General features: G+C 36.2%; 1 protein-coding gene across 1 annotated transcript in view; it reads left to right on the top strand.

Annotated features, from left to right (window-relative positions):
• The window catches only part of phtf (putative homeodomain transcription factor), a 210028-nt gene that overhangs the window by 180598 nt on the left and 16452 nt on the right, over positions 1-12978 (top strand). Inside the window, exon 16 of the mRNA XM_090385805.1 lies at positions 10956-11111. Coding sequence (XP_090241931.1) covers positions 10956-11111 — 156 coding nt within the window. The remainder of the gene's footprint in view (positions 1-10955; positions 11112-12978) is intronic.

Genomic DNA, 12978 nt, shown 5'->3' with positions numbered 1-12978 from the left:
TCGTCTAAATACCTCCCATAGTATGTGATACGGGGTGGAAAAGGCATCCCCATATCACATCCCCCCATAATTATGTGTATTATTTTTTTCATTAAATTATTTTAATTAATTTTCTTATTTTTAATTGCGTTAAATTGATTTTTAATTGTGTTAAATTGAGTTTTAATTTTTTAATCTATTTGTTACTCTAATGTAAGTTTTTCGATTTTTCCGTTTTAATTTCTGGAGAGTATCATACGGGACTATGATATTATACGCGACTATTAATTGCAGAAACCGTAGAAATTAAATTACACAAAAATTCTGTTAATGTTCGTAGGCCATATCTCATCTTTGATTCGTGAGCTTTTACGCACATGCACGAAGACAAATAATCCCTTTTTAAGTTAAGTTTCATACTCACCCCTATTTGGTAATTTTCATTCCTGTGATCATGACTTACGGTCGAAAAGCATTGTCAGCTTCAGGAAGGAAAATCGTTTTGCAATTTTTTTCATTAAATTCTTTTAATTAATTTTCTTATTTTTAATTGCATTAAATTGATTTTTAATTGTGTTAAATTGAGTTTTAATTTTTTAATCTATTTGTTACTCTAATGTAAGTTTTTCAATTTTTCTGTTTTAATTTCTGGAGAGTATCATACGGAAGTGTTCTACATATCATATTGAGGTAAACTACTCTTATTATTTTACAATTATATACTTAAATTCAGTGATATAAAGCAGCGAGACTGTTTGAAGTAGATAGGTGCACATTTTGCTCCACCTAAGATGAACTTTAATGATTAGGTGCAGAGCAGAATATTCTTTCTATGCTACCCCTGACATGTTGATATAGATAACAAAGCTATATCTGGTTAATTTAAATATTTGTCCTCCAATGGTGATCCTTCATGATAGCATAGAGGTTTTGCCACTTGTCACTTATTTAGAGAGGTGTGGGTTTGAATCCTGTTAGAGACAGGAGGAATTCTTAAAGGCCCCTTCAGTCAGGGCTATGTTATTCAGTCTGCAGTGGATTTTTCCACACCTACCAGTTGTGGTAGAGATTTTTCCTTTAGAGTTATTCTGACTTTTTTGAGCCTGAACAACATGCAAATCGGCCTATGAATGTGCACACACTTGTGCAGACATAATACACACACAGCATAATATGGCATAGATGCTAATGTGCTATGTAAATAATAATAACATAGTGCCTCTATGATGAGTTCCCTTCAAATTGCTTTAATGGATATGAGGTAGTGGTACTTGAATTTATCCTCCCATTTTTTAACCTGCATAGTTAGTTTTCCTAATCAGGAATCAAAAACACTTATTTGATTGCCAATACTCCTGACACTGCTGTACACAGTTCACACTTCCTATTTGTCACTCTGACACATACCTTAAAGTTATTGCACTAACATTTCCTGCTCATTTACTTTAAATATTTCTGCCCATGGGACATTCTTCCAATTCCAAAAGATTATTGACTTTCTTTGCTCCTGCAAGAATTTTTGAGATGTGTGAAAATGTTATTGTTACCACCCTTGCCATCAAAAGAGCATCTGTATTATCTCTGTTTCCTCTGACTAGCAGTTTCCCTGAACTCCCCTAAGGCTTTCTTGAGAACATTAGCAAAAACCCTTGCACACCTTTGCACAAATATATTCCATCTCTGCAAAATAGATTCCTTCTACCTGCTAAAGTAGACCATGCTGATAAAAATTAGTTATATAAAATTTTATATATTTGCAGACTCCAATAGATAACTAGGTGCCACTGACATTGCTTTTGTGTCACCATTCAGTAAGCTTGTGTAGAGAGTGGCACAGGTGAGGTATTCATTTGCAGTGGTTGGTTTGGCAAGGCTTGCACTGCACTTCCTTTTGCTCATTTTGCTGGGACAGTTCTGGCAGTGATGTGCAATCAGTGGTGCTCTGGAGTCATTCATCATTGTAGGGTGCATGCAGGACAAATAAAATTCATGCGATGAAGGTAATTTAACTTGGTTAGGGATTTCTGGGAGGCACATTGTGCATGTAGAGTATCTTCACAGATTCTACACTGTAGTATAATATTAACTTTTTTGGATGATGGTGAAGTGAAGCTATCCATTTTCTATACTGACATCTTAGCTTAATTTATAAACTTATTCTTTTCATGATTTATTTGCACAGGTGTTGGTGTAGTAGTTAGTATTGTTAGAAAAAATTTAATTTATAAATTTCCAGGGTATCACTGGATTGGCATAAGTAGCAACTGTTTAAATTTAAGCTCTCTATATAATAATTTAGTAACTCTATATAATAATGTACAGAAGGAATTTGTGACCATTATCATACTTGTAATTTTGTAAACTTTAAAACACTAGTATTGCAGTCATGGTCATAGTAACTAGATTATCTTTGTTATTTCTGTCATGTCTTTGAGCATCGTTTGTTGCTTTGTTCACTACTAGGAACATTCCAAAAGGGATTATCTACTTAGAAAGGTTCCCAGGGGCTGGACACGAGACACAATTAGTTTGGCTATATTCATTTGCTGTCATATCTTGCACATAAATAAATTCAATGAATTATGATTTTAAAATTACCTGAGCGTTTGCAAACGTTCATATTGACAGGGCTGGAGCTTATAGAGGATTTGGAAATCAGGGCATATATTGCATCAGGGATATCAGCTTCACCACAACATGATTTTTAAACTCTAATGCAGAACTCACTTTTTCACATGTGCAGAACATACATACTCAACTTCGGACTTGTATCTACGACCTGTAAAAGTTAGTTGGGAAATACAAATAGAGTGGTAATCTGGAATAGAGAAACAGCATCAAACAACCTTTAGAATTAATACTGAAAATGGCATGGATCTGTACTATTTAGAATTTATCATACAAGTACTACTGTGAGATAAAGATGATAAGGATAAATCTTTTAAACTTATTCTCCAAAATAAGAGCACATTCTGAAAAGATATACCAGAGAATATTCTGAAGGTCAAGATACTTACAAAAACAATTTTGGAAGATTTAATCTGGTCATAGTTTCTAACAGCTAGTTTCACAATAGATAAGTTTGTCCCAACATTCTGATTGAAGTTTTTTGCAAAAGGGTGCTATTCTGGATTTCATCAGGATTGAGGTTGCTTTATCAACCCAGTCTTATGATTGGGTTTAAGGATTACTGAAAGGCCATGTCCCTTTTATTTATTTATTTATTTTTTTTTAAACCCAAAAACCATTGGGGAATGTAAATAAAAAGTCATAGATGTGTGGGGTTAACTTGAGGTTGAAGGTGCAGTTATGGAAATCCCCTAAGTTAGGAGAGTATTTTATAATAGACATTTTGCTCCCCACTTTTAGCAGTCAGGTTGGTTCTGTAAACTGATGTTTACAGAACTGGACTGCTGGTTTTTCAGTAAATATTTTGAAATGGATGAAATTTGAATTTAAGTATAGATGTTTATATTAAAATATTATAAACATTAAAAATAGATGACTGGGGCAGGAGAATAGCTATTAAAAACAGTTAATATTATAAAAGTAGTTAAGTAAAGTAGCTTTCATGAGAAGTGGATTGTGTTTTAATTTTATTTTTGCTCTAGGTAAATACAAATAGTATGTCTGTATAAATTATTTTTAATAGTTTAGGAATTAGTGTTTAACGTATTTATGAACTAATGAAAAACAGAATAATTTCAGTTTTTTTACAGTGCTCACTCTGTAATGCTATGTTAATGAAAATCATAAAAGAATAGGAAAAGATGAAAAAAAAAGTTTAAAGAAAGCTTGTCAGAAGAATGTGCAAGGTCTAATATAGTTAGGGAAGGATGTTATGTGGTTGTTTTCCATTAAGATTATTACTATAATTAATACCACTCATATAGTTTATTAATTTCATGTGGTATTAATTATAGAAATAATCTTAACAGTCCTGAATAAACAACTGAAAGACATTAAAGATGTACCTTATACATGGTCTCAGTTCTAATCTAAATGATGTTCATTTCCACTTACAGTCTCCCAAACCCCATATATTTTTCTGACATAATCTCAGTTACTGGTTGATTCAACCATTGCTGATCTCAATTGTCTTAATTATTCACTGTATGATTTCTTTCGCTTCCAAGGCGATACCTGTGCATATGTCCATTCTGATTTTCCCTGTCAGAGACTTAGGGTTTTTGCTTTCGTAATGGTGACTACAGTGGTCTCAGAGATTTTATAAATTGTATACAATGGGACCATCTGATGATGTTACCAACAGCAAATTCTAAATGGGAAGCATTCAAGGAAGTAATCTTGGAAGCTACTAGGCTTTTTGTTCAAACTAAGAAATACTGTTCTAGGTTTAGGCCTAAATGGATGTCAGATGAACTAATGAGACTCGTGGCAGAGAAGAAAAATGCATGGGATGCATATAAATTATCAGGCGACACAGAAGCCTATGGTCGATATATACAAGCTAATCTGCAATCAAGTCACAAAGGAGGTTAAGCAAGCGAAGGTAGATTATGAGAAATCTTTGGCAAAGTATGCAAAGAAGGACAGCAAAGACTTCTCTACTTATATAAACTCTAAAAAGAAGGGGATGAATCAGATTGATCCACTTGATATCAGTGGTTTCACTGTAGAAGATCATTCTCAGATAGCTGCCAAACTAAATGAGTATTTTGCATCTACATTCACACATGAAGAGTTATTCAAGGAGGAGAAGGCCAGATGTTTATCAAACTCTAACAGGGAGTTAAATGATTTTGTAATAACTGAGAGCAAAGTCGAGGAGAAATTGTTGAATTTAAACATAAGAAAGGCACCTGGGGTGGATGGGATCTATACAGTTATATTAAAGTAGGCAGAAAGGAAATAAGCAAATCCTTAGCCATAATTATGAGAGCATCCTTGGACTCAGGGGAGTTCCCCACGGACGGGAGATGTGCAAAAGTATTTCCAATTCACAAAAGGTGAATTGGAGATTCAAAGGGTGACATGAGTAATTACAGACCTGTTAGTTTGACTTCTGTTCCAGGGAAAATAATGGAATCACTATTTAAAAAAGCATTGCAGGATCATCTAAACAAGATTGCAGTAATAATTCAAACACAGCATTGGTTTCTTAAGGGGAAACCTTGTCTGACCAATTTGATTGGATACTATGACGTGGTCACAAAGGAACTGATGCAAAAAAAAATTTTGATATCATATACTTGGATTTCAGGAAACTTTTGATACTGTTGCACATGGAAAACTACTGTACAGATTGGAGCAGTATGGCATTAAAGGCAAGTTGCTAAATAGATAAAAGGGTGGTTGAGTGGGAGAAGACAGAGTGGTAATCAATGGATGCTGCCCTTCGTGGACCAATGTTATTAGTGGAATCCCACAGAGTTTTGTATATTTATAAATGATATTGATGAAGTTATATCAGGTTTAATGTCGAAGTTTGCAGATGATACAAAGGTTTGCAGGGTTATTAATAACAGTAATGACAGTTGCTGATGCAACAGGATCTGGAAAAGTTGGGCAGATGGGTTGAGAACTGGCAACTGAAGTTTAACATTGACAAATGCAAAGTACTGCATATGGGTAGCAGTAATCTCAGAGAAATGTACCAACTGTGTTGTGTTACACTCAGGATAGTGGAGGGTGAAAGATACCTGGGCATAATTGTGAAATCAGATATGAAGTTTTCTGAGCAGTGCAGACAGGCTGCCAGAGTAGGTCATGGGGTCTTGTCAAAGATATACAGGAATTTTGCTAGCTGGGATAAGGAGGTGTTTATCCCCCTTGTATAAGGTGATTGTCATGCCACACCTTGAGTCTGCATACAGGTCTGGAAGAATCATTTTAGGAAGGATGTAGAGTTGCTAGAACGAGTACAGAGAAGGGCAACAAGACTGGCAAGGGGAACAAAGGGGTGCTCTTACGAAGAAAGGCTTAAGTTCTGCAAATTGCAGCATTTGAAGACTAGTAGGGATTCCATCGCTACAAGAAATTATTCTTGTAAGGATGGAATCCCTACACTCCACCTTAAAATCTCGTCCTATATCTAAACCTTGGTTTTCCAATAAATGTGCTAAGGCTGTTCAAGAGAGGACTGTTGCATATCGTGATTGGCTCGCATCCAAATCTCCAGGTTAATTTTCTGTTTACACCAAAGCTTACAACAATTGTAAAGCAGTTATTAATTAGTCCAAACTTCATTTCAAATGGTTTAACAATATAGAACTTGCTTCTTGTCCAAATGGTAGCTGAGCATTCTGGCTCTTTCCAAAGGTATTGGCCACAGCAGTTGCCCATCTCTGTTCCCACCTCTGTCAAAACCAGATTGTTCTATTGCCACTTTGGCCAAGGATAAAGCTGACCTACTAGCATCCTATTTTTCTTCCAACTCATGTATTTATGATCTTGGTAAACCATCTCCCACCATTCCTAGCATGCTCCATTCAATGCTTCCTGCAGTCTTGCATCAAAAGGATGTCAGAAGGATTTTGACGAATCTTGATACTAAGAAAGACAAAAAAAAAAGTTCTTGTTTATACTCTGGCATGACTACCAAGTCAGTGGAGTTTTACAATAAATCAATCAATACAAATGTTAAACGTATTTAGCAGTCACGGGCTTGAACCCCAGTCCACTCAAAGAGCGTGTGCTACTGCATTCGCACTCCTGACCACTCAGCTACATGACTGCAGTAATAGTTCAGACACAGCATGGGTTTGTTAAGGGGAAAGTCTTGTCTGACCAATCTGATTGGATACTAAGATGTGGTCACAAAGGAACTGGATACAAAAAATAATTTTGATGTCATATACTTGGATTTCTGGAAAGCTTTTGAATATTCCATGTGCAACAGTATTTGAGATACTGTTATGAAATAATCTGATGGTTCGCCAACTTTTTTTTGCCAAACCATTTCAAAAAAACAAAAGTTTTATTGTAATTGGGTATCCAGTTTTCTCTCTAACCATGCACTGCAGATGATGGTGGATGGCTGATCTTCTGACTTCTCCACTAATGCTGGTGTTCCCCAAAGCTAAGTTCTTTCTCCCACTTTTTTCCTCTTGTATATCAGTGACCTTCTTCTTTTGACCGAAAATCCAAGCCATAGTTTTGCCCATGATAGCACATTGCACTCCCCCTTCCAATTTGAGAAACCTTGCCCTGCCCAAACAGCTTCAACTTCTGAAATATCCACTACCGATTCCTTAAATTCTGATCTCCAGTGGGACAAAGATAACTTAGTTGATTTCAATCCCTCTAAAACTAAGTCCTGTCTTATATCTCGCAAAAAGGATTCATCTGCTCCTATGCTTATCTTCGATGACACTCCGATTTCTAGGCAAGATGATATATCTCTATTGGGGATTACCCTGACTTCTAATATTGATGAAGGTATATCAGGCTTAGTGTCGAAGTTTTTGCAGATGATACAAAGGTTGGCAGGGTTGTCAATGACAGTAATGGGAGTGTGCTACTGCAACAGGATCTAGATAATTTGGGCAGATGGGCTAAGAAGTGGCAACTGAAGTTTAACCTTGACAAATGCAAAGTACAGTAAACCCCCGCTATTCGCGGTATCTGTATTCACGGTTTCGCGTATTCGCGATCGCTGATTTAATATAAAATGAAACTTTAAAAAATGTGAATTTTAAAGCGCCGTGAATATTTTCCACCATAAAAAAACATGGGCGTGGCTAAAATTATCTTTCCCGGTCAAAACAGCATTCAGTGGGTGGGGGGAGAGGGGGTGACAAAATCGCGAGCGTGGATGTTTCTGGCTAATTCTTGTTCAGTATGTGTTATGCGCTTGTCATGGAAGGTTTGGTCGTTTGCTTTTAATTTATATGCTTATAAATTGATTAAATTTATCAATTTATAAATTGATATGCTTACATAAGTGATAAATCTACCGTTTTGCAGTGTAAAACAGACTTTTTCGAGTGTGTTAACGATAGAAAGTGCCTTTATTGCGGACAAGTTCTTTTTTACCCGTACAAAAATATGCTACGAATAACAAGGGAAATGTGAAAATATCAAAGAAGATGATGATTAGCGAGTTATTAGACAAAATTTCTAATGGTGAAAGTGCCTCTTCAGTGGCAAAACATTATAAAATCAATGAGTCAACGGTACAATACCAAAAAATCGGAAGAAAAAATCCGCCGTAATGTCTGTGAAAACGCGCTAATTGTTTCAAAAATTTGCTCTGTAACTCGTGATGTTAAATTAGAAAAAAATGGAAACAGCTTTAAATCTGTGGATAGAAGACCGAACTCAAAATAAAATTCCGTTAAGTTCACTCATCATTCGTGTAAAGGCAAAACTCCTTTATCAACACTTTAGCAAAACTGGTGATAGCACTGGCGGGATAAGTTTTTTTGCTAGCAAAGGCACTGGTTTGAAAGATTTGTTTGAAATTTCTAATAAATATTACATTTAATATTAAATTGTTTCTTATTTTCATTTCGATGCCATATGCTTCCATTTCACTATGTACTGTCTATGTACATATAATACATACATAGACAAAATTTTAAACTAGTTTTTCTTATATATTTCATACTTTGGAACGGAACCCCTTTATTACTATGGGAGCCATAACTCAGTATTCGCATTTTCGGTATTCGCGACATTTCTCAGGAACTTAACCCTCGCGAATAGCGGGGGTTTACTGTACTGCATATGGGTAGAAGTAACCCCAGAGAAACATACCAACTGTGTGGTACTACACTTAAGGTGGTAGAAAATGAAAAAGACCTGGGAGTAATTGTGCAGGCAGATATGAAGTTTTCTGAGCAATGCAGACAGGCTGCCAGGGCAGGTCATGGGGTTTTGTCAATGATATATAGGAATTTTGCTAGCAGAGAAAAGGAAGTGATTATCCCTCTGTATAAGGCAATGGTCAGGCCACGCCTTGAGTACTGCGTACAGGTCTGGAGGCCTCATTTTAGGAAGGATGTAGATTTACTTGAGCATGTACAGAGAAGGGCAACAAGATTGGTGAGGGGAATGAAGGGATCCTCTTACCAAGAGAGGCTTAAGTTCTGCAAATTGCAGTGGCTGGAGACTAGGCACCTGCGTGGTGATCTGATTGAGGTATAATAAGGCCTTGATGGGTTGAGCACGCTGAATTCTGATGGGATCCTTCCACTTGTTCAGATTACGAACCTAAGGGGGCATAAATTTAAATCAAGAAAAGACAGACGTAGATTAGATGTGCTGGAATTTGCCTTTAGCCAGCAGGTGGTTAATCGCTGGAACAAACTTCCATCTGTCGTTGTGGAAGTTAATAGGTTGAATAAATTTAAGGAGGAACTGGACAGGCATTTGGAGGGAATGGTGTGATTTTTTTTTTTTTGGCTGATGCTGCATAAGCTCATTTGCTTTCTTGCATCACACGCCACTACTACTAATCTCTCTTGGCATAAGCACATTACAAATATTGCTTCCTCTGCATCAAAAAAAAAACTGGGTTTTCTCTTTCGCTCTCAGATTTACTTTTCTTCCAAACAGCTGTTCATTCTATGCAAATCACAAATCCACCCTACCATGGAATATTGTTCCCACATCTGTGGCAGTGCCCCCAAAAACCTCTCTCTGACTTCTATATTCCATTCAAAAGAGGGCAGTTAGATTAATTAATGACTCATCTCTGAAAGAGTCGTTCCACTCGCTGTTTCATAAACGTTCTCTTTCTGCTGTATGCCTTTTCTATAGATACTCACAGAACCAACTTTTCTTCCTCCTGATTTATTTATTCAACTTCCATTTTCTGGAAGAACCTTCCTTCATACATATTTCCTGATGGTGAAAGTTACAGTCTACAGGAGTTCAAGTCTAATGTCAACAAATATCTTATTTCTTCTCCCCAGCCTCCAACCCATTCACAATACTAAGCACTATAGGTTCTAATACCTCTCGTGTTTGGGGTTTTCATTAAAAAAAAAAAAAGAAAACTGAAACAAATATATATATATATATATATTAGATAGTATGAATCAGAGCTGTAATACTCAATACGTTCTACGTTGAGATTAATATTTGTAAAATAATAAGAGGAGTTTACCCCAATATAGTACTTAGAACACTTTAAGTGTTCTAAGTACTATATTGAGTACTATATCATTGTATCACTATATTGAGTACTATATCATTGTATATCACTATATTGAGTACTATATTATTGTAATCTCTACAGATTCTTAGGTTTCTATTTTTTTTCTCAAGGAAACTACTGAAATGGGGGGGGCTATTTTACCTATAAGGGATTAAATGAAAAACTTGTTTGTAATGAACAATGATTCAGTTTGGAAATTATCTGATGGCAAACTGTTATGACAGTGATATATCCTTTTCTTAAAATTTGACTGCCAAGAAAGATATCATTAAAAGTACCTTGGCAGTACAGCCACAAATTTTAAGAAAAGGGCATAACACCATCATAATAATTTGCAATTGGATAATTTCCAGCTGAATTAAATGTTAATTGCAAAAACTTTTCTTATTACCTGCCTTATAGATGAAGCATGCCTCATTTTAAAGCTTTATTCAAAAATAAACTTGAAGCCTATGCTTGCTTTCATTTTCCTCATTGGGTCACAATCATACAGGTTCACATGATAGCTTGAACTGAAGTGTTTCTCCATTATATCAAATTACTGGCAATGTATGAAAGTTTGAAGCATGTAAAATTACTCCTTATTTGATGACAGATGTCGATTGTTGCTGAAAGCTATTGGCTTCAGTTGCAATATCTTTTGTTGTTGAGTTATACAGCTAGAACATTCCAGAATGATGTGCACATTGTTTTAACAAATTTTCTTTAAAAAATTTAGGTTATTCTGCTTTTCATTAGATTTCATTAGTTAAAACCTCAAGTACTGAATATTTTAGTACTTGAGGTTTTTAACACAAAAGTAGTTTCCTGTTTATTTATTCATTTATTTATTTTTGTCTTTTTGATATAGCTGTTAAAAGATACTGAACAGTTTGCTGATAGACTATATTGCTGGGAAATAGTTGGCTGGAATCTTGCCCTTGGCATTTTTCTTATGCGTTTTATGATATTAGGTTCAAAAATTAATATAAAATATCGGAATCTTTCAGTTCTTATCACTGAACAGGTAAGTTTAACAGATATTCAAAATTAAATTCTAAATAGAATTTAAAAAAAAAAAAAAAAAAAAATTAGAATCAGAAAATTCCAAGACTGAATTTTAACTTAAACAGATATAATATTTACAGATAATTGCACATTGATTTTTTCAAAATAATGACCTTGGCTATTTTCCCTTTTTTCCATCAGTTATATAATTCAGAAAAGCTTCTTTGAAGGCATTCTTTTAATGCATTCTTCAAGTGGTTAAAGAAGGTGATAACATTATATACTTCATAATATTAATAATATTATGAAGTACATAATATTATTAATAGTATAAATTCACAAAGAATTATGCCATTATAAACAGAAACATTTCTATCATAACATTACCTTTAGATACCATTCAGATTGAATTTTTTTGATTTCCAGAAGACACAGGACACTTTCACTTAAAGAATTGACATTTTGTCATAAATGTTACATCACATTTCATTTCCTGTCACTTGCTTTTAGAAATCCTGTGTTGTAATCACAAATTTCATTCACTTTTAAAAATCCATCCTTTATTCTCTGATCTGTCAAAAACTTGTAAACAGAATCATAATCTTTTCTTATTTAAAATACCAGATATGATGGCTTTACAACTACCATATGATGTTCCAAAATGGGAAACTGACTTCAATTCTTATTTGATGATTGGCCTAAATAATGATTCTAATGCAACAGACAAGGTTGTAATTTATTATTGTGCAAGGTTTCCAGATACCTTGCATTACCCTTGATATCACATCCATCTTTTGATGTACTCATAGGCCTTGAATACCAAACTTTTATTAGCATTAGCATAGGCATATGATGCAAGAAAGCAAGCTTATACGGCATCAGCAAAAAAAAAAAAAAACTCTTCCCATTTTACCGATCCATTCACTCCAGACATTTGTCCAGTTCTTCCTTGAATTTATTTAAGCTATCAACTTCCACGACAGACGGAAGTTTGTTCCAGCAATCAACCACCCACTGGCTAAAGGCAAATTTCCGCACACCTTCTATAACTCTCTTTCCTAGATTTGAATTTATGTCCCCTCAGGCAATTAAGCTAACCAACAGGGAGTATCCCATCAGCATTAAGCCTGCTCAAACCCTTCAAGGCTTTATACACCTCAATCAGATCACCTTGCAGGTGCCCCCTTGATGTGGGCAACTGTACGTGGTGAGGGGACCTCCCAGTGACGCTGCTGGACTTCCAGACTAGCATCACTGGGATCCAACGCTCACAACCCAGGTTCCAGGCTTACATCAATGGAATCCAGCGTGTTTGCCGTGCGCTGCGACCCGTGGAAATTCGGAAAGGGGGATCCTGGTGGTTGAGGGGCCCAGCTTCAATACACCACTTCGGCCCCTGCTTCGACAAGACGGGTGGTCCTGGAAGGCCCGGCTAGGATCAATCGGCTAGTAGGCTCGCCTGCGAGGGTCAACCGTGTCAATGCCACGCCCCTACCCTCATGGTCCGAGGGACAGGATTCAGACTGGCGGCGGTGCGGGTATAGTGTCTGGGTAGCCCTGGCGTTCCACTCCCGAGCGCATTTATTGCATGCCGGGTAGTGGGCGTCCCTTTGGGCTCCGTGGTGGGTGGGGAGCCCGGGCACTGAACAATTTAATAAACTCCATGAATCCTGATAAACTAACTTCTTCAGGGGCCCCAACCCGGTCCCTATCTGAAACCATCGACAAAGATCCAGATAGCATTATTGCTAATAAGAGGCAGCGAACCGAACTACCATCAGGGCCAGTCCCAAGGTTCTTAATTATGCACTCCACGAATGAAAAACCGATTGGAAAAATGTCACCCTTTTTTATCCAAAAAGGGTTGGATGGGTTAGCAGGTTCAC

Source organism: Mastigoproctus giganteus, chromosome 12 (assembly GCF_048544385.1).
Source record: "Mastigoproctus giganteus isolate SK-2022 chromosome 12, ASM4854438v1, whole genome shotgun sequence".
NCBI lineage: Eukaryota > Metazoa > Arthropoda > Arachnida > Uropygi > Thelyphonidae > Mastigoproctus > Mastigoproctus giganteus.
This window is presented reverse-complemented; position numbering and strand designations above follow the sequence as displayed.